The 22148-nt window shown below is 42.9% G+C and overlaps 1 protein-coding gene across 1 annotated transcript in view; it reads left to right on the forward strand.

Annotated features, from left to right (window-relative positions):
- Window positions 1-22148, forward strand: part of pip5k1bb (phosphatidylinositol-4-phosphate 5-kinase, type I, beta b) — a 33352-nt gene that overhangs the window by 7669 nt on the left and 3535 nt on the right. The window contains exons 2-13 of the mRNA XM_023413444.2: window positions 3755-3856; window positions 3985-4053; window positions 4703-4833; window positions 7629-7746; window positions 10278-10430; window positions 11160-11459; window positions 17355-17557; window positions 17982-18065; window positions 18938-18986; window positions 19106-19190; window positions 20181-20339; window positions 21683-21809. Coding sequence (XP_023269212.1) covers window positions 3985-4053; window positions 4703-4833; window positions 7629-7746; window positions 10278-10430; window positions 11160-11459; window positions 17355-17557; window positions 17982-18065; window positions 18938-18986; window positions 19106-19190; window positions 20181-20339; window positions 21683-21809 — 1478 coding nt within the window. The 5' untranslated portion in view covers window positions 3755-3856. The remainder of the gene's footprint in view (window positions 1-3754; window positions 3857-3984; window positions 4054-4702; window positions 4834-7628; window positions 7747-10277; window positions 10431-11159; window positions 11460-17354; window positions 17558-17981; window positions 18066-18937; window positions 18987-19105; window positions 19191-20180; window positions 20340-21682; window positions 21810-22148) is intronic.

Consider the following 22148-nt stretch of genomic DNA (forward strand, 5'->3'; position numbering starts at 1 on the left):
TGTATAGTAGCGGGGAAGCACACACATTAGATGTTTGCTTCCCGGCCGCATGATTCATAACAGAACACGGCACATTTCACAGAAGCAACTATTTTACACGGTCGGGGTAACTAAGCCAATTATGTAATCACACTGACACACCAAACTGTGAACAAGTGCTTACACAAGGCATCAGAAAGATAATGACTACAGCCCCACACCACATACAGTGCATGCACACAGGCTTGGGGTATGTAATACTTAAAGTTGTTATTTTATTTAATCTATTAATAGGCACTTTGTTTCGGTGTATTTTACCATGCTGCGCGTGGTCCTGGAATATACTATTTTCACACACTGAAAAGAGATTTGATTAGAAAACACAAACAACAATGCACCTGAACACGTTTTTTTTCTGAGTTAAATTTTTGCCTCCCAGGAGTTTGTGTGAGCCGTAGTCAAGGATCAGAGCAGTTAAGTTGATGAAGCTGATCCGCTACAGGCTGAGCTAAGCTGACTCCCCGTGCATCTTCTTGATTGTATTCATCCAAATCCAGATATCTGTGCTTATCTAACGTCTCACAGTCTGGGATGGTGAAGGTCATGAAAGCCCAGCAGTCCAGTCCTCAGTGCTCTGCATTGCTGGTCTGCTATTGATTCTCCATTATGTCTCCAATCTGCTGCAGTAATCCAATAGTATCTGGAAACTGAAGCAAACAGGAACCTATATGTAGTATCCGCGTCCTGACATAGAAACTCTGTGGGCCGCCTTGACTGAATACCTCTCAGCCCTGATGACACGGGGAGATGGTTTGAAAATCCTCTTCTGTGAGAATTGCTGTTCCAACTTTGTCACTTATCGTGAAGAACTAGATCTTAGTATAGATAGCGATAAATTATATTTAAACTGTATGACATGCGGAGCGTGGCTGGTGACTGGTGGTGTTGATTGATCTGTCCGATCCCTGCCTTCATTATTACTAGTACCACTACTTTGCTCTTTGGAGTCAGTGAGATAATATTGCCACTGCTACTTAGACTTCTTGACAGTTCAGATGTATTGGATCTGCATTTTTATCATACCAGACGGCCCATGTCTGCCTTCAGCAACATATTTCCCTTGCCAGAACTTCTTGGCTACAGAGTGGCTATTTGACTTCCACAAGGGCTGACTGGCACCCTTGGCAATATCTCTGAAAATGTGGAGGAGATATGGTATGAGAGCCAGTGTTTGATCTGCACTCAAGTATGTTTGCTTGAAGGGTGGCAGAGTTTCTGACAAGAGTGTATGGACGAGTTGGAATAGAGTTGTTCAGGAACAGGGAAACTGAGGGTAAGAGGAGCTGAGGAAGGAACGTTTATTTATGAAGTACCTTTTAAGAACAGAAGTCACAAAGTGCTTCACAAGCAGAAAGATAAAGCAAATGCGAAGTACTTTGTTGACCAAGACTGGCTTTTGACCCAGTCACAGTGAGAGCTGGAGTGAAATTGCCAGGAAACTTTGCAGTTGCAACAGTTTTGTCTTATCGGACAGCTGCTTTGTCTTCGTACAGTATATTTGTCTCTGCGTTAAATCCATGCTTGACAACTGTTTGGAATGGAGATTTTACCGAGACTGGATTTTTCCTCATTCCATCGAAAATTTCCTCCGATCTGCATCATGCAGACGTAGTGTTGCACAGTTTAACACTGATGTATCAAGTCTTTATATAACCTTGCTTCACTTTCACAAAGACACAGAAACAAACAGCACGACTCAGCCCCTCTACACAGGCCTGATCTAAATGTTTTCAATCAGATTTAGACTTTCAAGTACAGAGTGTCCTTTTTATTGATCAGTAGTATCATTTTACCCATTTGGTTCTCCTCCAGACCACAAAACATCCACCATTGATTTGACAACGATGCATTTTTGTATTTGTGGCACATAAGGTATTGTCTTACATGTGTGTAACAGTGTACATGTGCTCCCTTGTTTTCCTTGTTATACTCCTGTATGCCAGTGGTATTTTGTCTGACAGTGGTAAGACGTGGATGATTAGGACCATCCATCCATTTTCATCCATGTGTCCATCCATCTGTCTGCCTCTCTTTGTTGAGAGGTGAACAACAACAGACGCGCTGTTGTTCCCTGCAGCTGCTGGCCTCTCATGGATTGTTCTGGAAACAGTCTGTTAGAGCACTGGCTGGGTTGTGGGGTCAGGTGAGAGAGAGAGAAAGAGAGAGAGAGAGAGAGGGAGGGGGAGAGAGGTCCAAACAATCCCTTTTAACACTGACACCCAGAGCAGGGCTGAGCCAGACAGGCCTGCCTGAAGGCTTGTTAACATTCCTCAGGTTCAGAGCGCACACATCCAGTCATACACTACAATGGCTCAGGTGGATCAACATCTGATAACTCAGATTCACTACTAATGACATATAATCAATAAGATTTCTTTTGTGTGATAACAGCATTCCAGGCAAGACCCAAACAAATACAAATAGATGTAGTTGGGAGATGTGCCTTGAGTCCAAAAGGTGTTGTCTCTGTGTTTATAGCAACAGAAGAGCTGGTGCACAGATAAGGACCCAGTCTGAAGATAAGAGCTCAGCGTCTCATACATTCTTTTAATATCTGAATCACAGAGTGTGTGTGAACATGGGCAAATCTCCTTTTGAAGGCTATTTTTAAACGTGGCTACAACATATTTGGTCTTATTAGTCATAAGTAATACAGCATTGTAACCTTTCCTTAATATAGCAGATGATAAGACTTTCAAAATAAAAGTGTTCCATTGCACAGTGATGAGAGATTACCTTCTCAGTGCAATAGGTTGTGATTTGATTGAGATGTAATTTCTGGTCACGGAGAAGGTGACAGGAGGACATGGTGCTGGAAGCGCTGATGAAGTAGAATGATATTGTGCAGCACTGAGGCTCTGAGACCTGCAGGTGCATTTATATGCAGGTGGTACAGTGACTGCAGGCTTGCCAGAGCTTATCAGACGAAGTCCCAGTTTTGCCAGTGTTTCTGTGAAGCCTCTACTCCTCAATTCCCCGTCGGTGTCCCTGTTTTTCCTGAGGCACAGTTATGTCACAGTTTCATTGATTTATGTCACTCTGCCTCATTTTCTCTGAGGAGTGAAGGAGGAAATCATGCTGGAAAAAAAACATAAGGAGGGCGAGAACCTCAAAATGAGTGGTACAGTAAAATTCATTGGGAACATAGGAAATGAGGCAGACTGCTTTTTGTGGCTCAGTAATGACTTGGTTGTGCTGTAAGCTGGGCAGCGCCAACTTTTCGCCTCGGTGACACACACACTGTAGCTCTGCTCCATTATGAGGGGTCTTTTATTCAACACACACATAAGAGCTGGAACATGGAAGGAAAAAAGAAAATACGTTTGTACAAGAGGTTGGATTCTTACTACACACACACACACACACACACACACACACACACACACACACATGCGTGCACATTTTGTGAGTCATGAGTGATTGTCAAAGCAAAGATCTCCTGCTGCAGACCAGTTCAACAGTGAGAGAGAAAAGACTCAACTGCCTCTCCTCTCAGGCAGAGATTAACAGGAGAGTGATGGCATTAAGATGAACAACACACAAATGTATCGCAGTTAATTAAGGAATCTCAGCTGGTGGACATGTTCCCCCACTGCCCTGGGTTTGTCACATCTTAACTTTTGCACACAGCAGGAGAGGCTGTGAGCGTTTTTCTGCTCTCGTTTTTTTTTGGTTGTGTAACACTAACTCTTTGTGTGTCTGTTCTCTTGCACAGGGTCCCCTGACGAATCCAAACCTCCCGATGATTGCTCATCCTGACAATCAAGAGATGTCGCCCTGATTGCCGTTTGTCGGGCACAGCTTTTCGTTAAGCAAGGCAGGTTTATGGTCTTGACTTCTCAGCAAATTCGATTTTTATTGTAACCTATGAAATCAGTTACAACAGTCTTTAAACTTTCGTACAGTCAGTTTGTTCTTCATGGTGTTACTTTGTGTGTCTTTCAGATGTCAACCACAACAGAAAATGGGATGGGAGGGCCTTGGAACACAAGCAGAGAGAAAACGTATAAGAAGGTAAAAACAGAGAAAAGAAAAGTTTGACTGCTCATACAAGAGCCTCACTATGTTTGGCTTTATTTTACTCTTATGACGAATGTGAACATGCTCCCATTAACATTTATTTTGGAAAGCTGCTGTTTAGAGCCAACAAATCCAAATGGCCTTTACTTGTGAGTCACATGAGTGCTTATAAATGTCCTTCTACAGCACATAATGTCCTGCCCTCTGTTAGGGCCCACTGCCAGAGATCAGTCAAGTGCTGGTCATACTTGTTTTGTTTTTTTTCTTTTTTTTTTTTTTAAAACTTTGGACGTCACTGCTTATGACAGCATTTCTTAAGATGTCACCATTACGAGGCTCTCCACAGAAGCTACCACTGTTCAGGTTGGGACTAAAAACTGGTCAAAGGTCTTTTTGTGGTGGCAGCAAGAGTATGTTTGTGTCCCAGCCTGTACGAGCTGTGTCTGTGTGGAAATTATACTTTAAAATTGTACCATACACAAAATGCTTTCTTGATTTTAAGCAAATCAAACTCTGTGGTCGCCATTCTCAGGTCTAATATTTATAATGAAGGTACATGGCGAATGTAACAGGGATAGCAAGTGACAGTGCTGCTACAACAGCCAGACTGATGTGATGTGTTCTCCTCTATTTTCCCATCTAGACCACGTCATCGGCCTTGAAGGGCTCCATTCAGCTCGGTATTGGCTACACAGTGGGCAACCTCACCTCCAAGCCTGACAGAGATGTGCTTATGCAAGACTTCTATGTGGTGGAGAGTGTCTTTCTACCCAGGTCAGTGCTGCGTAGTGTCAACAGACACACTTTCATACTAATGCAGACAGCTTCTAAACACAGCAAGACAGCTTCTGTGATGTATACGTCATCGGAAGCACTCGTTCATCAGGTAGGTTATTTGTGTGGCGATGGTTTTGCACACAATAACAGCCCAGACTTTCACATAAACTCAAGGTTATTGGTCTGCAAGAGTGAGTGAATCAGAGAGCTGCTTCATGGTGCGTATGTGTAGGTGGCAACGGGCTGCACTTTGGTTACAACAGTTTCCTGACTCTGCAAAGTCAATGAATGGAAAGCGATTTAAGACTAAGACTTTGCCTGTCTGCCCGTTCAATATTATGTGTCTGGGTCATGTATTAAAAACATTTAAATGTATTATTAATCATGCTCAATGGAAACTGCAGTCGGTGGACATCCAGTCCAAAGAAATCATGCCGCTACCACAAACTGCAACCATTATCATTTGTCAGTAAAGTGAATTTTACTTGTCTAAGTCATGATGCAAGGATAAAACTATTCTGGTGGATTATCCAGCCAAGAACTGTGAAATCAGCTTACTGTGTGCCTCTTACTGCCACAGTGCAAAACATACGTCAGTGTGTTGCCGCTCCGTCATCTCAGGCTGTCTTTGTAATTACATCATCAGCTTAAAGAAACGTTTTATATAATACAGAACAGACCCAGGAATTCTTTGAAAGTGTGACTCATGTATTTACAAATACACAGTTGACGCTCTGACACATACCATACCTCTTTTCACAATTAGTCAATGTATGGAAATGTCACACTGAGTCCCTCAGTAGATAGTACAGTCAGTTTTTGAGGATCTCATTGTTTGGTATTTTCTGTAGTAATAGATTGATGATATTAATTGTTTTATTTCTACCTAAATAAGGTGTTCACTAGTTGTTTTTGCTGTCTGTGGCCACACAGATCATCCAAACAAGACTTCAGGAAGAGAATTAGAGTCCTACCAGGAAATACTTTGTGGTTTACCTTTGAGATGCTGCACCAGGATATGTAAACTCAGTATGGTTTATGCAAACCTAGCCTTGGCACACATATTGACCTTTTACCGTCTTGCTCCTAAGCAACAGCCCAAACATTATGCTACTCTTGGTTTTGTTGTTGACCCTGCAGTGACGAGGATTCAAAACCTGCTGTAGCTTGTGACAATGAAGTACAAAGCAAAGTTTGTTCAGCGTCCTCAATCTGCACCAAATGTCAAACCATTTCACCCAATGTGAAATGAAATGAAAGTTCTTTAGGGGCCAGCTTTTCACTGTGAAAAGAAACTGAACAAAAAAATCAGGCTACAAATTGCACAAGACACCACAAACAAAACATAGAGAGAAAATGGATGTTTTATGTCTGTATCTATCATAACCATTCCCTCTTTATTCTTTACATTCTCTAAGCGTTCTGTTCTGTAATAGCACACAAACACAAACCCCTTCTCTTTCTTTTCACTGACAGAGTGTCCTCAGAGAGTGTCTGAGTGATGGAGATGGCTCTCAGATGCTCTTATTGCCTCCCTACGTCTCACCACTCTTCTCCCTCTCTTCCTCGTCTCGTTGTTGCTCCTCTCTGGAGGTTTTTCCACTGTTGTTTGTCCTGTCAGTCGAGTTTTGGATGGCTGGAGATGTCGCAGATCACTTTGACTCCTCCCACACACGTGCACACACACGCATACACACACAAAAACACAGTTTCTTAGTTCATGTATCTCTGACAACCATCACACCTCTTTCCACAGGCAGACACACACACAGATGGCTCCCTGATTAGATTGAATGAAACATTTCCAGGTGCCGTGTGTTGTTAAATGGTTTCCATGCGAGGCGTACGTTACCTTCATGGACTGTCAGTCACTGATAGCAGATAATTGTTGTTGCCCTCACAGAGCAGTCAGATTTCATTGTAGAGTAATCACAGGTATAGTGTTACACACTACACATCAGGGCCTGACAGCTGACTACAGCACAGACACAGAACAACAATACTGCAGCCTCTTTACCCTGAAAACCATCCAAGTTCTTAAACTATTAACCAGATTTAAAGGTGCCCTGGAAAACAAAAACCTTTATTAACCTACTTCTTGTAGCTTTAGGGTCAGAGAGATTGATTCCAATGAGAGTTTATTTGATGAAAGACTCAACTGCTGACTCACTCTAACCTTGTCAGACGTGCTTACTCCGGTGTCATGGTGTTACCGTGGGACACAGGTTAAGCTAGTTGCAAAACAGGGTTGGTCTTTGTCGAAGCCCATTAATGTGTCATGGTCCAGTCAAGGCAACAAAAAAAACAAAGTAGGTTATTTTGTGTTTTTTTGTGTTTTCTCTTTTTTGCTATTCCCTTTCTCGCCCTCGAAGTAAAGGCTCATGTGTTGTTTGGTATTGTTTAGCTCCAGTAATCAGAGCCATCTTCAGTCTCCAGGCGAGGAACTCACTATACAGGCCAGTTTGTCATGACAATGCTGGTGAATCTGAGGCTCCCATTGATGACTTCACTGAGGCATGGGTGGAGCATATTACAAGGCCCTCTGATACTCTTACCAGGAGTCAATAGCCTTGATACTCAGGCACAAAGATTAGGTGTTAGGGTTCACTTTCCCCCTGTATGGGATCCTTGCTTGGCCAATCTGTGTCAGTGACACTGATACTGATATGTTTTACTCATGTAATGCCAAAGGTGTTCTTTATCCTTTCTTATTTTAGTCGGATTACTGTGTCTAATGTACAAATGTATGTTTTTGTCTCCTGGTGGGCTTGGTTATTCATCGCTCAAACCAGCGAGGGAAGCAACTTGACCCCAGCCCATCACTATCCCGACTTCCGCTTCAAGACCTATGCCCCGCTGGCCTTCCGCTACTTCAGGGATCTGTTCGGCATCAAGCCAGATGACTACCTGGTAAGACTAAAAGCTTGCTGAGACCTAGCTGGTCATTATCTGTTCCATATGCACATGATTATGCAAACACATAATTCAGTCCTCAAGTTCATTCCTGCTTCTAAGCAACTAATTTTTAAATCAAACACACATCCGGTTCAGGATGTAAGAAAGTAGAAAATAGATGTTGTACCCAGAAAAATAGGAATTTTAGATTTTGCATTTAAAACTTCAAGGAATGCTTTGATGTTTGACGCTTATTTTGCAGTGACTTCCAGAGTCTCTGCTGGTTGTCTGCCAAGGAATAGTCCCGTACATAACCTGATGTAGCTGATTTATTTGTTTTCATGAACACCCAAGTGTGATTTTCTCACTGTTTCTATACATGCACATGTCAAAAACAGAAATAGAAATATGAACATTGGTCATCATCACAATGAAGATGCACTTGCCTGTTGGTTTTCTTTCCCTTGAATTACTTCCCATTGACTGAATGCTAATCTTCCCCTTTAGTGCATACTTAATCACGACAGAATCCAAAGTGTTTTTTATTGAGTAGTGGGCGGGTAATGCCACACACCATCTGTGCAGCAGAAAGACGTGATGGGAGGGTGAAGACAAGGCACAACATTGGGGCGGTGGCGATATCGGAAGTAATGACTGAGCTAACGGAGCGTGCCCTCATTACGACGGCTTTAACCAGCTCCCAGTGGTGAAGGAAATCAGCGGTTGATTCTGTGATTTCCCAGCAGAATCAAAGACACAAACACACACAGAGACAGAGAGACGGTATGAGAGAGTAACGTGTTACAAGTGATTCTGACAGACTTTTTCCAACAGAAGCATTTTAATAATTCATGTTTTGGATGTCTATTATCACTCACGATGCCTTCAAAAACCCTTGCGTTAAAAAGCTTTTATTTACATGTTACATGCTGTTCTGTTTGTTAATTTAATTTGCTGCTCACCAGAGTATACCTTGTTGCCATATTCATCCCTGTCCTACACTTATGCTTCTTGCTTGGAACACAAATTAGATTTTGTGTAATCTTGTTTGGGGTTTTATCGTGTTATGACGCCGTTTTCCTATTTTCTGTCTGCCTCCTTTCAAAAATCCCACCAGCTGCATTCTTGTTTTTGAATGCCAAATTTGTTTCTGCATAAGTGAAAGACAAAGGGCTCTGGAGGAGAGACAGAGACTAAATGTAACTTCAAAGCAGTAGAGGGAGGTATGGGAGGATGGCATAAGGCACAGAAGCTTAGAGGATGTGCTCATGATTGATGTCCTTGAGGTGATGATGAATTCATTCAGACAGAGCACACACAGCAGAGTCTAATTAAAAGAGAGAGGACACACACATCCACATCCTGAATGCAAATGCAATAAACTGCGGATGTGTTCCTGCTGGTAAGTCAACGCGACTGCAGACGGTCATCCGTGGAAGAGTCTCTGGAGAGGGAGAGCGGATGCCTCCAGTGTTTCTTCCTCTGAACATGTTGCTCTCATAACGCACTGATTAACATCTAACGCTGCTCTCACAGGCTCTCCCTCACACGTTGATTGTGATGAAGGCACAAGCAGTAATTGCTCCTATTACCATTGGCTGCTCTGAAGCAGAACTGGCGCTTCTACAATTAATGAAAATGTGTTTGTCTAACAACAAACCAAATGTCGAGAGAGAGAGAAACCTGCTTTAACTGATGTGTTAGTAAAACATATGTAAGTATGTCGACGACCATGTACTACTACACCATGCAAAAACCCGGGTCCATATAGAACTGGTTTTCCCATTTTGTTATGGTAGCGCTTGACTGGCCTACACCGAACCAATTGCCTCACTTGCCCCAGGATGAATTGGAACTACAAATGTGAGCCAGGCCTTATTGCAAAACATCACTACTCCTGTTCTGGCTGAATGGAAGCAAATCCGTGCAGTCAGGTTGGAAGATTTTGTAGAAAGTGTTTGCCAAGGCGGCATTAACGCATTCAGGTCAAAAACTAGGTGTTGGCATCTGTTGACCCCAATCTCTCTTTCTCTCACTGACTGTGCATTATGTATCTAGTATGTAGGAATTAGGAATGAATTTGAGGTCATTTGATTAACCACACATTAATTTGAGAAAACATATAAACGTTGAATGTGTTCAGCTGTTCATAGTTTCCCAACAAATTTGTATTTATTTAAATTAGCACAAACTAATTGTCACACAGTCAATCTGAAGCCCACTGGTTCCCATGAGAGTTTGAGGCCCCTGAGCGGTCCCCAGTAATGTTCAGCTGCCCATATACTTTTGGCCACATAGAGTATGAAGCCGTTAAAACAAAAATAAATATTTGAATCGAAACCTGGTGCATCACAGGACTTAGTGTAAATAGCCAAAGGCAGTTTTCTTCCTTCAGCACTAAACAAACAAAAGATGTCTGTGGTGTAGCATCATTGTTTAATCATAATTTCCATAAACGTTAAAACGTGTTTTTTTTTCTGTATAGCAGTTTATATGTTAAGAGCTGTTTTTGTTAAGCTAGTTTGTTTATGTTTTTCCTTTCTCAGTACTCCCTGGTAAATGAGCCTCTGATAGAGCTGGCCAACCCGGGGGCGAGCGGCTCCCTCTTCTACCTAACCAGCGATGACGAGTTCATCATTAAAACCGTCCAGCACAAAGAGGCCAAGTTTCTCCAGAGATTGCTACCTGGATACTACATGGTGAGACACTTAATGTGGCTTCATGAGGTCTCCAGCGGTGAGGCGGCAAAACTCGACTTTTGAGTGTTGGTCGGGTCTATAAGATCCTCTTAGTGGTAAATTTGAACAGATCCAGTATTGGATGCTTAAGTGGCTTTCATGAAATGTAGTGAACGATCTCATTAGCTCCAGCTGTAAGGCACCATGAGACTGATGTCAAGGGGATGCACATTATTTGTCTGATATTTGCATAAAAAATCCTCCAGAAGGCACCAACCTGTCAAACATAGCCGAGAGGTCAGATTCAGTAACTCAGATTAGCTGAGGTGACATCTATCAGACAGCTAGTTGCTAGATACCGAGAAGGAGGCCAGTTCTGACGGCACACACTTGTCACTCAAAGTGGCCACGCCCTCAATTACGCATAACTTCAGGCCTTGATAAAAAATTTTAAATGGGTGAGTTATATAAAAATTCAGCCCCCATAGAGTTGTCATGAAAGGGGAAACATGGTGATCTACGGGGACTGACACACCTTTGGAGCCATTCTGAAGTGGCCGTTCAAGGAACTGCAGTTTTTGGCACTTTGGCACCATTTTGTTTCCAGGGTTACAGCTCGAGTAATTTGCAACAGAATATAGCCATTCACAAATTAGGAACCGAACCATTTCCTTGTGTTTCCATTATTAATGTATGAAGAAGTACACCAATTCTCACAGCTGTGTGACCCTTTACTCTTTAAATTCACAGAACTTGAACCAGAATCCACGCACGCTGCTTCCCAAGTTTTACGGCCTATACTGCATCCAGTCTGGAGGCATCAACATTCGACTGGTGGTGATGAACAATGTGCTGCCTCGCTCCGTCAAGATGCACTACAAATATGACCTGAAAGGATCCACCTACAAGAGGCGAGCGTCCAGGAAAGAGAGGGAAAAGACCTGTCCGACCTACAAAGATCTGGACTTTCAGGACATGCACGAGGAAGGGCTTTACTTTGACGCAGAGACGTACAACAACCTAATGAAGACTCTACAGAGAGACTGTCGGGTAGGTGGCTTTAGCCGTGTGCGTGCGTGCGTGTGTGTGTGTGCACGCGCGCGTCTGTGGTGATTGGTATGGTATGTGTGCTTATTCTTGTCTCTGTCTGTTCATTGGACTGTCATTCAACTTGCAAAGTCATTCCACAACAGGAAGATCACTATCATTCCACTGTCATTTCATTATCAGGTTACTTTCCTTAAAAAGGCCATGTATGTTGAATTCTCATGCCTTCATTCCTTCCCTAAACATTTTGACCTGTGTGCAGCAAAGCCCCTCAATCTTTGAGCTGTTGATGGGTTGTCTTTGCCCTCTAATTCTTGTAACCAATTATGGAAGCTTAAACACATCATGCAGTTCTACATTGTGTACTAGTTCAGGAAAAAAATGTTTAAATCGGACAAAATGTTTTGAAAAGTTTAAAAGGTTTCCATGTGTTTGCTAATGGGATTGCAGTGTGTTCCCGCTGTGTGTTCAGTGAAAGCTCTCAGTTTGCCTCGGGCTCTGTTCTCCTCTCTCTGTGCTGCTATGTTACAGTACATGACAGCTCTCCAAACACTGAATGTGATTAAGACATGATCCTGGTAGTGTGAGACTCAGACCTTGGTCCAAAGATAGTCCTCTAATCTAAAGGCTCTCATTCTTCTCTATTTTAATGCCGAGGACAGACAACAGTACTCAAAATTAGTTTTCTGAAATAGATCAAGTAAAAAATCTCTTCTTATCCTTTTGTCTATCTACATTACATTAGTGTTAGAGGAAATGTTTTTGGAAAGAGCTTAGAGACTCAAGGACCATGTGCAAAACATTTTCATGTTATGCTGACGTGTTTGCGGAACACAGTTGTAAAGAAAGAACAAGCCTCCAGGCTTTAAAAAGCAAAAGAAACAGAAGAGCTGAATTGCTGATTTGCGTGGAAGTCAAAGAGACACGTGCAGAAAAGTTTCATTTTCTGTACAAAAAAAAATTTGTGAAATCATTTTCCTCATTGAACTTTGAGAGCCAATGAGAGACTTTTTAAGAGTGTAGATCACATACTAGAAATAAAAAAAGGTCACAGATGGGTTCAAAAACAGTAAAACATTGGATTAATACAATGACACCATCAGTGTAAATATACAATAAATCTTTTCGCTTGGTTCCTTAACAAACTAAATATATGTTCCAAATGTGCAGTGACCTACCCTGTCCTCTCAAGACAAGGTGATTGGTCTCTTGGGATAGCTCTATGGGTGATGACAATTATGGCTGCCAGACACTGATTTACGGTGTTTTATCCTCACAGTGGCTGGCTAATGATGGGAGCCCAAAGCCATCTGTGTGGTAATCCCATTCGTTCTGCTTGACATACTGTAGGTGCACATGCAGTACACACACCTACACACGACAACTCCAATGGGTGTGCCCTGGTATTCAACCTGGAATCAGATCTGGTTGTTACTCTCAGTGTGCATTAGACGAGGTCCAGAAACCGGGAAGAAAGCCTTCCTACTCAACTTCCTGCTGGGCCACGCCAACCTGCCTGACCTGGCAGGCCTTGCACCATTCAGCTAACAACTTAATGACTTCCATTACACGAGCCTCAGCTTAAATGTTTCAGTTTTTAGTGTGTGGGAATAGAAGAAGCTTGACAGTTTTATTACCAAACGGTGATTGATGGCGTGTGGAGCAGAGTTAGCGGTAATGAACAGTGTGATGCTGTGTGTATATTTAGTTCTCTTCTCTTCTCTTCACTAATTTTAAGCCACACATGAAGTGACACGACTTTTATTTTGAGTAAATTTTCTGGTTCTACCAGACTTTGTTTGTGGTTTCGTGTTGCTCCTTCTGGGAAAGTGTATTGTAAAGGTATCCTTCCAGGGAAGGTGTGTAAACAGGCGCTCCCCCACCTTTTAAGTCAAACATTTGACTTTGTTATTTTAGAGCGAGCTTACCAGAAATTCAGACAAACTTCAAGTGATCTCCTCAGGTTATGGCCATTCTCACCCTCATTAAACAATCTGCTGACTTTCCCAATGTTCTCTGCTTTCCTTTTAATGTTTTCTTAAGCAGATTGCAGCCAGAATGACATCCTCCTGTCTTGCTAAGTCAGTGCCTCCTTAATGTTTAACCTGGCAGAACACACACTCATTTACAACCTTACCCAAACTTACCTTACACATACACTGTCTCCATGCTATGTGTGCATGTACAGCCCCCCTGTGTGCCACATATTGTATCTGTAAAGGATGTGCTGTGGTGTGTGTGTGTGTGTGTGTGTATGTATATAAGTGAGACTGCTTCGCAAACAGCAGCTGTGCTGTGCAGTTTGTTATTGTCGTGGCTTCCTGCGTTCGCCTCCTGAGCGGGAAGCAAAGTGCCCTCTAAGCAGAATCTCTGTCCATTTCCATGAGTAAGCAGCTAACCCCGTCACCCCAGGAGAGGCCGCGGACCAAAACACAGAGGAGGGGTCGGCAGACGCCAAGCAACAGGGGGTGAGGTGGGAGGGAGGAAGTGGAAGGGGGATTGTTGTCCTGTCAAAGTACATGTGGTGAGGCCTCTGAAAAATAAATTTTAGCAATTTTTCCAGAGCGTGGTGCGATGTGATTTCTATTTCATAGGAATGCGGGAGGTCAGAGTTGAGTTGAAGCTGAAAGCGGAACATTGAGAGGAATGTATGTGCAATGTGCAATGCTTTTGAGAGAATCAGATGTTTCTGCTGTGCGGGACACTTGTAGGGAAACGCAGGGTATGCTCTCCATTTTAAGTCTCCTTTCTCCATTACTCTGCAGCTCCACTGATACTCCCCAAATGCCAAAACAACACAAGGCATTAATAATTCATGTTGAACTCTACTGTACAGAGAGTGAGACAGAGAGGGTTTATTGTAGAGTGAGTGGGTTACCGGTCTGGTGTTGGCTTGTTTGTGATTTGAGCGGCATCACAACCCTGTTAAATGACAGTGACTGTGTGACAGCAGCCGTCTGGGAGACAAACACAATGATGATAGTGATGATGATGATGTGGTCAAGCTGTTAAGACAGTTTTGTTCAAAGCATGTGTTTGACAGAAGAACACTCGTCATTTTGAGGGAACAACCCGGGACAAATGACTTTAAGATACTTTTAGAGCTTAGCTCAAGTGTTTGTGAAGTGGAAATCCTTTAATTTCAGATACGGACAAGAGCAGAAATAGAAAGACTCAGACAATGCAGGCATGCGTGCTTGGTAGGAGGACAATAATGGGCTTGCGTAGCAACTAGTGTAGCCAATCATAAACAACCATTTACTGTATAGTTCCCCCTCTTCTCCGCCACGTGATCCTGTGGCAACAATGGTTTCTCTCACTCTCAGCTTGCAGAAGACCAAAGCCGTGACCTTGTGGTTGAAAGTCAGCGAGGCTTCAACAGGATCCTCAACCACATTCACAACACTCTGTTTCTACCACAAGACATGGCTTGAACCTGTTAATCACACAGGTTCAGGGCTGCACCTAATGATTTTCATGAGAGATAAATCTACTGATTATTTTATCTATTAAATGATGCACAAAATATCAGCACATACTGAAAAAAGTTCCCAGGGCCCATGATGATGTGGTCTGATGTCTTGTTTTATCCAAGCATTAGTTAAAAGTCAGAGAGATTCAGTTTACTATCAGAGCAGCGTAAGATAACCAGGCGTTTTTCTCAGAAATTGAATAATTGAATTGAATTATTTGGTCATCCAAAGCGTTGCCAATCAATAGTCTGTCGATGGAGTAATCATTTATTTGAACAATAATTGCAGCTCTACACGTCCTCATATAAATTTGAAATATCAAACTGTGCACACGTCCATGCACGTTGTCTCAGATCACAAAATGCAAATATGACGTGTTGTCATTGGGTTTCCACTTTATTAGTTGCCTGTGTACAATTTAATGTAATATAACACAGAAGCCGTTTGTGAAATGTTCATGGTTATGTTACAGTGTCACAGAGAGAGAAATGTTTTTTAAATTGATTTCAAATGACATTATTATAGCCTATTTCTTACAAGACCGGAGTCTTTTTTTGGAACAGATTTTATCAGGAAGAGAAGAAGAAAAAGAAGAAAATGCCGAAATCTAGAAAATACTGTGGAACAGTTTGTCATCAATTAAAGTGTATGTGCCTTAACAAGCCTGAACAAATGACAAAATGACAAAATTAAAAGCCACATGTCTGTAATCTAATTTGTTGAGTCATGGGTAGCAGGTTGTACTCGTGAATTATAGAGGCGTACTTTAGAAAACATCCCGGGATGGTAACTGGACTCAGAGTCAGCGTGTATATATATATATACCAAGTGCTACCAATGCTACAGCTGGGCCAGGGAGGAGTGTAAGAGGCTCTGTGTTCTGGCTTTTCAGCACACAGACTCATAGTTAAGAAAGCTTGCAGTGTATTAGTGTCACACCAGCAAGCACTATGGGAAAATCCACAGCCCTGCTGGCACAGAGATAGATGGGTGGAGGAGTGCTACAGGGTGGAATATAAACTGAGAAACAGAAATCAGAGATTTTTTGAAGATCAGAGGCTGCCGTGACAAAGCTCACTTCCTACAGGAGTGTTAGGATTAGCCTTTCCCATTCACTGTAAGAAAATGAGCTGTTTTTGAAATGGGAACAGCGGGCAGGTTGCCCAGGGGAGAGACCCAAACATTTGGCTGTTATACCTCGCAGGATCAGTAATATTCTATTCATTGCACTGATATTTTCCTGTACCCGTACATATAAACAGCATTTGTCAGAATCCAAAGAAAACCTTGAGCACAAACATCCATAGAAATGTTACTGTTTTCTTTGTGTTCTGACGGTTTGATTGTTTGCTCGGGGAAAAGCTGGGGCCAGGACTCGCAGTAAATGGCCTTCTGTAGGCAGCCTGGTTTGCGTGGCTCTGTTCAAAATGGCTGCCGTTTGAATAGGCTGGGGGAGTTCGAGTGAAGGGATGCAAATCGTTGATATGGAACAGGCAAAGCTCAGACAAAAGCCCCACTGTTTGCTCGAGACGGTCATTAAGTCTGTTTTGTGTTTGTGTGTTTGCATGCGCATGTATGAATGTTTGTGACCGTGACTTTATACATCAGTAGTGTCTCTTACAGATTCAAACTAGAATGTCTCATTGACTATGCATTGAAAATGAGTTATCTAGAGAAAGATAAGAGGTAGTTGTAGGACAACTTTAAAACTCTATTGGTCTCACATTCTTCTGAGGGACAGGCTGGTTTTCTCTGGATACTGGGTGACGGCTCTTTGATTATAGCGTAGGTTTTTTTTTTTTTTTTTTACTGTACTGTAGGCTTATATAAATGTGTTATTTATGGACTGCAAATTAAAATATCTAAGAGTCTTTTGGTCTTCTTCCAGACAAAGTCATAAGATAAGCCTGGCTACCTGACGCTGACCCTGGTCCCATTCTCAGATCAAGCTCCCGCCTCTCTCTCTACCCTTGTCTCGCCACAACACTGCTTTACTTGAGCACCGGGGGAGACGTGAAGTCGCAGCCTCTCTGGGAAAGTGGGCGAAAGGCTCCTCGGTCGGGTCAATGTGTAACACTTGGCTCACTGTGGAGAAACACCTTGTTTATTCAGCTCAAACCTGGATTAAACAGAGATTTCCTTTTGCTAGCCTTCTGGTCTCTGAGTCACTGAAACGTGTTGGGTGATGAAATGATGGGTGTTTTAGGTGGGAAAATAATGTGTTTTTGAAAACATTTCATAGTGTTGTTATATTTACTGTCGGGGAGTCGAAGTTAAAGCATCCACATGGATGGACCAGGGCATGAATCTGTTCAGTGTTCAAACAGGTCACAGAGAATGTGAACTATCCTGTTGTGGCCATTAATTATTGGTGGACTCATCAAGCATTTCTTGTGAAATCCCCCTTTCTTTTAACTTGTCATAGGTGCTGGAGAGTTTTAAGATCATGGACTACAGTCTGCTGCTGGGTGTGCACGTCCTGGACCAGAGCCAGAGAGAGGGGGGCGAGTTGGGCCAGGCAGGGGGCGACGGCAGGAGACCTGTGGGTCAGAGGGTCCTTTACTCCACCGCCATGGAGTCCATCCAGGGAGACGGCAGGGCAGCTGAAGCCCTCACCACAGACGACACGTGAGTCAGCTCAGTGGGGAGAGAACACACACACACACACACACACACACACACACACACACACACGTTATGCACACATATTTGGACATACACACCCTGCCTTTGTCTGTCTCTTAATCTCCACCTTTTCTCTCACAGACACAGTTATACAACGATGCTCATACCTCACACAGGACACTCAAACAGTGCTCACACAGGCTCACAGTCAGGCTCTCATATAACCATAGCTACACAAATACAAACACAGCCACTGTTCTGCATATTTACAGCGATACACACGAATGTAAATACAGTAAGTGCCTCTTTTACAAACACTTGTGAAAATGCGGAGGTATATTGCCTTTGTTTGAACAGTGTTTCAAGCACTGCAGAAGAAGAACAGTCGCAAGTCTCTGACTGCTGGTGTGTTTTATCTCTGTTTTAGGATGGGTGGCATCCCTGCCAAAACACACAAAGAAGAAAAGCTGCTCATCTTCCTGGGTATCATAGATATTCTTCAGTCATACAGGTACTGATCTTTAGGAGATTATATAAACCTGCTGTCAGACCTTCTGTCGTTTTATTTCTAATACTGGTGCTTTCTTTTTATTGCTGATTGGAGAATTCATCATTGTGTTGTCTTTTGGGGCCATAAAACACATTTAAATCTGTCTATATGATCAGGTTCTTGTCCATCTACAGTATGTCTGTCTCAATTTCTGGAAACTGAAATGTCTCATCAGTAACAAATGAAGATGAGAATTAAGAGGAAATGTGCATGAATAATACAGTATGACAGCACGGAGTAACTGCTTGCCCTGTGACGAGACCTTTTAATGTTGAATTATCACCCGGCATTGATGGAGAGAGCTACAAGCCACTTCACCACACTCCTGAAAAGACTCCAGACTTTTTCTCCATCCAACACGATTTAAAATGACACAGCAGTCAGTCTTCTTTATTTACACATTGATTTTCTTTGTCCTGAGAGCAAGCAGTGAGTCGTGAGGAGGAAGCCTTTTGGCTCATCGGCTTTTCAAACTTGTGGAAATTTAAAAGCGTCACATAAATCTTTGACCTGTTTGTGCGGGGCGTCAAATGCACACAGAGTGTGTGAGGCGAGATCAGGCCAGGGAGAAAGGATGAATTGGCCCAATTTGTCTCCATTTATCCTGCCTTACTTCTCTCAGCTTGCCTCAGTCAGAAGCAAACCTTAAAGGGTAAACGTGACATAATGTGAGGCTTTATTGTATTTTCTGCTAAAAATCTAGAAAATAACCGTAACCTTGCACCAAGAGGGAAGGAGGAAGCGTCTCAGGTTTGATCAAACATAAAGGGGAAGTTGTTGTGTAAGTGAATATATCTGTGACAAGGCTTCCTCTTATTTTGTTTTTCCCCCAGGTTCATTAAAAAGTTGGAACACTCATGGAAAGCCCTGGTGTACGATGGTGTAAGTTGATAGTTTGCTCAAATCTGACACTGCTGCTTTTATGAACGAGCCACTTGTTCGGACACATACCCTCTAAGTCTACTGGCCTAATAAAAGCATTTTCTTCTGCCCGTCTCCAGGACTCCGTGTCGGTGCACCGGCCCGGCTTTTACGCCAGCCGCTTCCTCAAGTTCATGAGCACACGGGTCTTCAGGAAGACTCAGCGTAAGTCTGCAGGTCGATGATGGTCACATGTGGGAGTCAAGGTAGACCACGAAACAAAGGGAAAGGTGCAGCAATGGGAAGTGGAAAGTAGAAAATCCTGGCCTGATAAGGAGAGTGAATTTGTGGGCTGTTTTTAGTGTCTATTACTGAGGATTTGTGTGTCACTGCAACATAATTAGATCAGTGGTAACTCATTTGTCTTAACTGGAAGAGTGACTGGAATAGTGTTTCCTTGTATTGTCCTCCCTTTTCTTGCCTGCTAGTGTCTCGAATAGATAGCTGTTACATAAGACTTTGATGCACATGATCCATTGTGTGCGGATTTCTTAGCTTTGATTCAATTTTAGGATTAAATATCAGACTTTTAATCTTTTAAAATTAAGAACTTCATGTTGGTTATGTGTAAACACTCGTGGTTAAGTCATACAGAACAGTCTGTGATGTGGCAATCCAGAAAAGAAAAAAAAACTCCTTTAGTCCAATAATGATTCCCCTTTTTAATGCCTATGTAAACTGTAGATTTCAGGCATGCGGAGATGATGGGATGCATGACAGGCTGATTAATCTGCTGTCATGTTTACCACAGTGACAAATGTTATGTAACCTCGCAGGACACCCTTGTGGAAATTAACATGGCCGAGGCAATTATTTGTGGATTTAGTCGAGCTATTTGCCATCGCCAAGTCCCATCAGAGGGAGATGACAGGAAAGGATTTCATTTCATGCCCTGCTTGGGAGGCAGAACAAGGATCGTCTTTGGGGACACTTGTGTAGCCGTCATTGTGCATTTTCAAAGTTGAATAACTTTATTGCTAATTTTGGAGGCAAAGCATTGCACCTTTATTGAGTGTGAACATTGCTTCAATCGGGATTCCTTTATCTCCTCCAATTATCTTCTCCTCTTATGTCTTCTGCCTCTGCCTCCCTGAACCTTGATCTCCCTCTTGTCTTTTCTTTCCCTGACTCATGTGCCTCCGTTTTGCTCTGCAGCACTTCGATTCTCCCCTTCAAAGAGGACTCGCACTTCCATCCCAGCTCTGAAGTCGTCCTCTCAGGAGATCCTTTCATCGCAGGCAGATGAGAGGAACGAGGAGGACAGGAGGGACAGGCTGGGAGGAGCCCGCAGCCTCGCCAGTCTGGATGGACAAGGTACACAAAACAACATTTTAGGGGGAAAGCCTCCTTCTGACTGTGACACGTTGTCGTTCACAGTGAGGCCAGTTTTCCATATGGTTTGTAAGACAAAAGGCAACATTCAGGGATGTTCATAGAAGTGTTTATATAATTAATAAGATTGTTTGAAACCTAAAACCTAAACGCTTTTAACCATAAACGCACTCGCCATTTTTACCATTCTCGTCATCCTCACCATCTCTAAACGGCCTCCCAATCTGCCATTTCACTCCCATTCATTTTGCTGTTTTTGTGGCGTGTTAAAGCTTTTTAAGAACACTTGAGGCCCGTAAACAGCCACTTGCATTCGGCCATAAAAATGTTGTCCTCTCAGCACTGCGCCGGGGGAAGAAGCTGTCACCGGCTGATACAGTGCTTGGCCTTAATGGAAAGAAAACAGAGGCTACCTTGTTATTAGCATCAGTGTGTGTCCATGGGGCATGTGCAATAAAAGAGATGTGTGGTTTTTCGGCGTTATCCTCACCTCCTCTCTCTCACTCTCTCTCTCTCATGATCGCAATCTGACCCCCGGTGCGGGAAGGTGTATGAACGTGGCGTTTGTGTCAGAGAGTTCAGCAGCCGCGTCTGACCTTTGTGTTTGATATGGCGATGGAGCATTAGCCAACGCTACACCGGAAGACACGAGGATGTGGGCGTGGGCGTGGAGCACAAAGACAAGTTGTGGGGTCATGCGTCCACTTTCTCTTTAAAACCACAGCGCTCTCCCACCAGTGTCTGTGTTACTGTGAACTAATTTGGATTGTTGCACTTCCTAAAGCTTCTCTTTATGGATACTAAATCAGTCTCGGAGAGGTCAGAGGAAATCTGTTTTACTCTGGGGTGTGAAGTTGATACAGGTTAATATGCTACATATCAGTTTTATTGGAACCATTCAATCACTTCCATCAAAATCTCATGCACTGCTGTGTCTCAGTCATGAGGATTGTTTAAACTTTTTAAGTCCACAATAGAATAGCAAGAATAACTCTCTGACATTTCCATGGTGGATGATCCAGTGACAGCTTTACATTTTGATCAATACAGCTATATAAAGCTGTATTGATCATATTGATTGACTAATGGGGCATTTAGGGTCCTCCAAGGAATCATGACTGTGGGTGTCAGTTTACTCACCATGAACAGCACTATCCTGCCTGTGAAAAAAGTTGGTCTCATCTCGGCCTGGCCTTGGAGACTACAATAAAAAAAAAATTAAAACAAAGCATGAATTTTGAAAGATGTTGAAGTTCACCAGGCAGTGAGAGTCAGACGGACAGATATGAAACACATTCACATGCATGTAAATGTTTTCTCCTCAGCTGTGTTCGGTTCATACCTGCGTCCTGATCTGGTCCCTGCCAACCCGTTGTTCTACGAGGGCTCCTCCATGGGAACCATCTCCACCTCCTCCATCTTTGTCAACGTGGACAACCAAACAGAGGACAGGTATGGTGTCTACTTGTTTTTCTTTTGTTTTTCTGTATCGTGGCACTCTGAGTTGATACGGGAGTGGCTTGTGTAGCTTACTGCGAGGTTTGGCCTTGAGGACGGGAAGGAAGGAAGGAAGGCATGTAAATTTTCGCCACGCCCAACACACACATGTTCGCAAACGCCCACATTATTGTCACCTGAGTTGCTGACGTCACATGGTCTTTTATTAGAGACGTGTGTCATATAACAGGTGACTCAGCTGGCTTGGCAACATTTACCCAATACATATATACACACACACTGCCTACACAACATGTGGACAGTACAGTCAAAGGATTAATGGTGTGTTGGTGT

Source organism: Seriola lalandi, unplaced genomic scaffold, assembly GCF_002814215.2.
Source record: "Seriola lalandi dorsalis isolate HSWRI2012SDOR001 ecotype SW California unplaced genomic scaffold, Sedor1 jcf7180002054517, whole genome shotgun sequence".
NCBI lineage: Eukaryota > Metazoa > Chordata > Actinopteri > Carangiformes > Carangidae > Seriola > Seriola lalandi.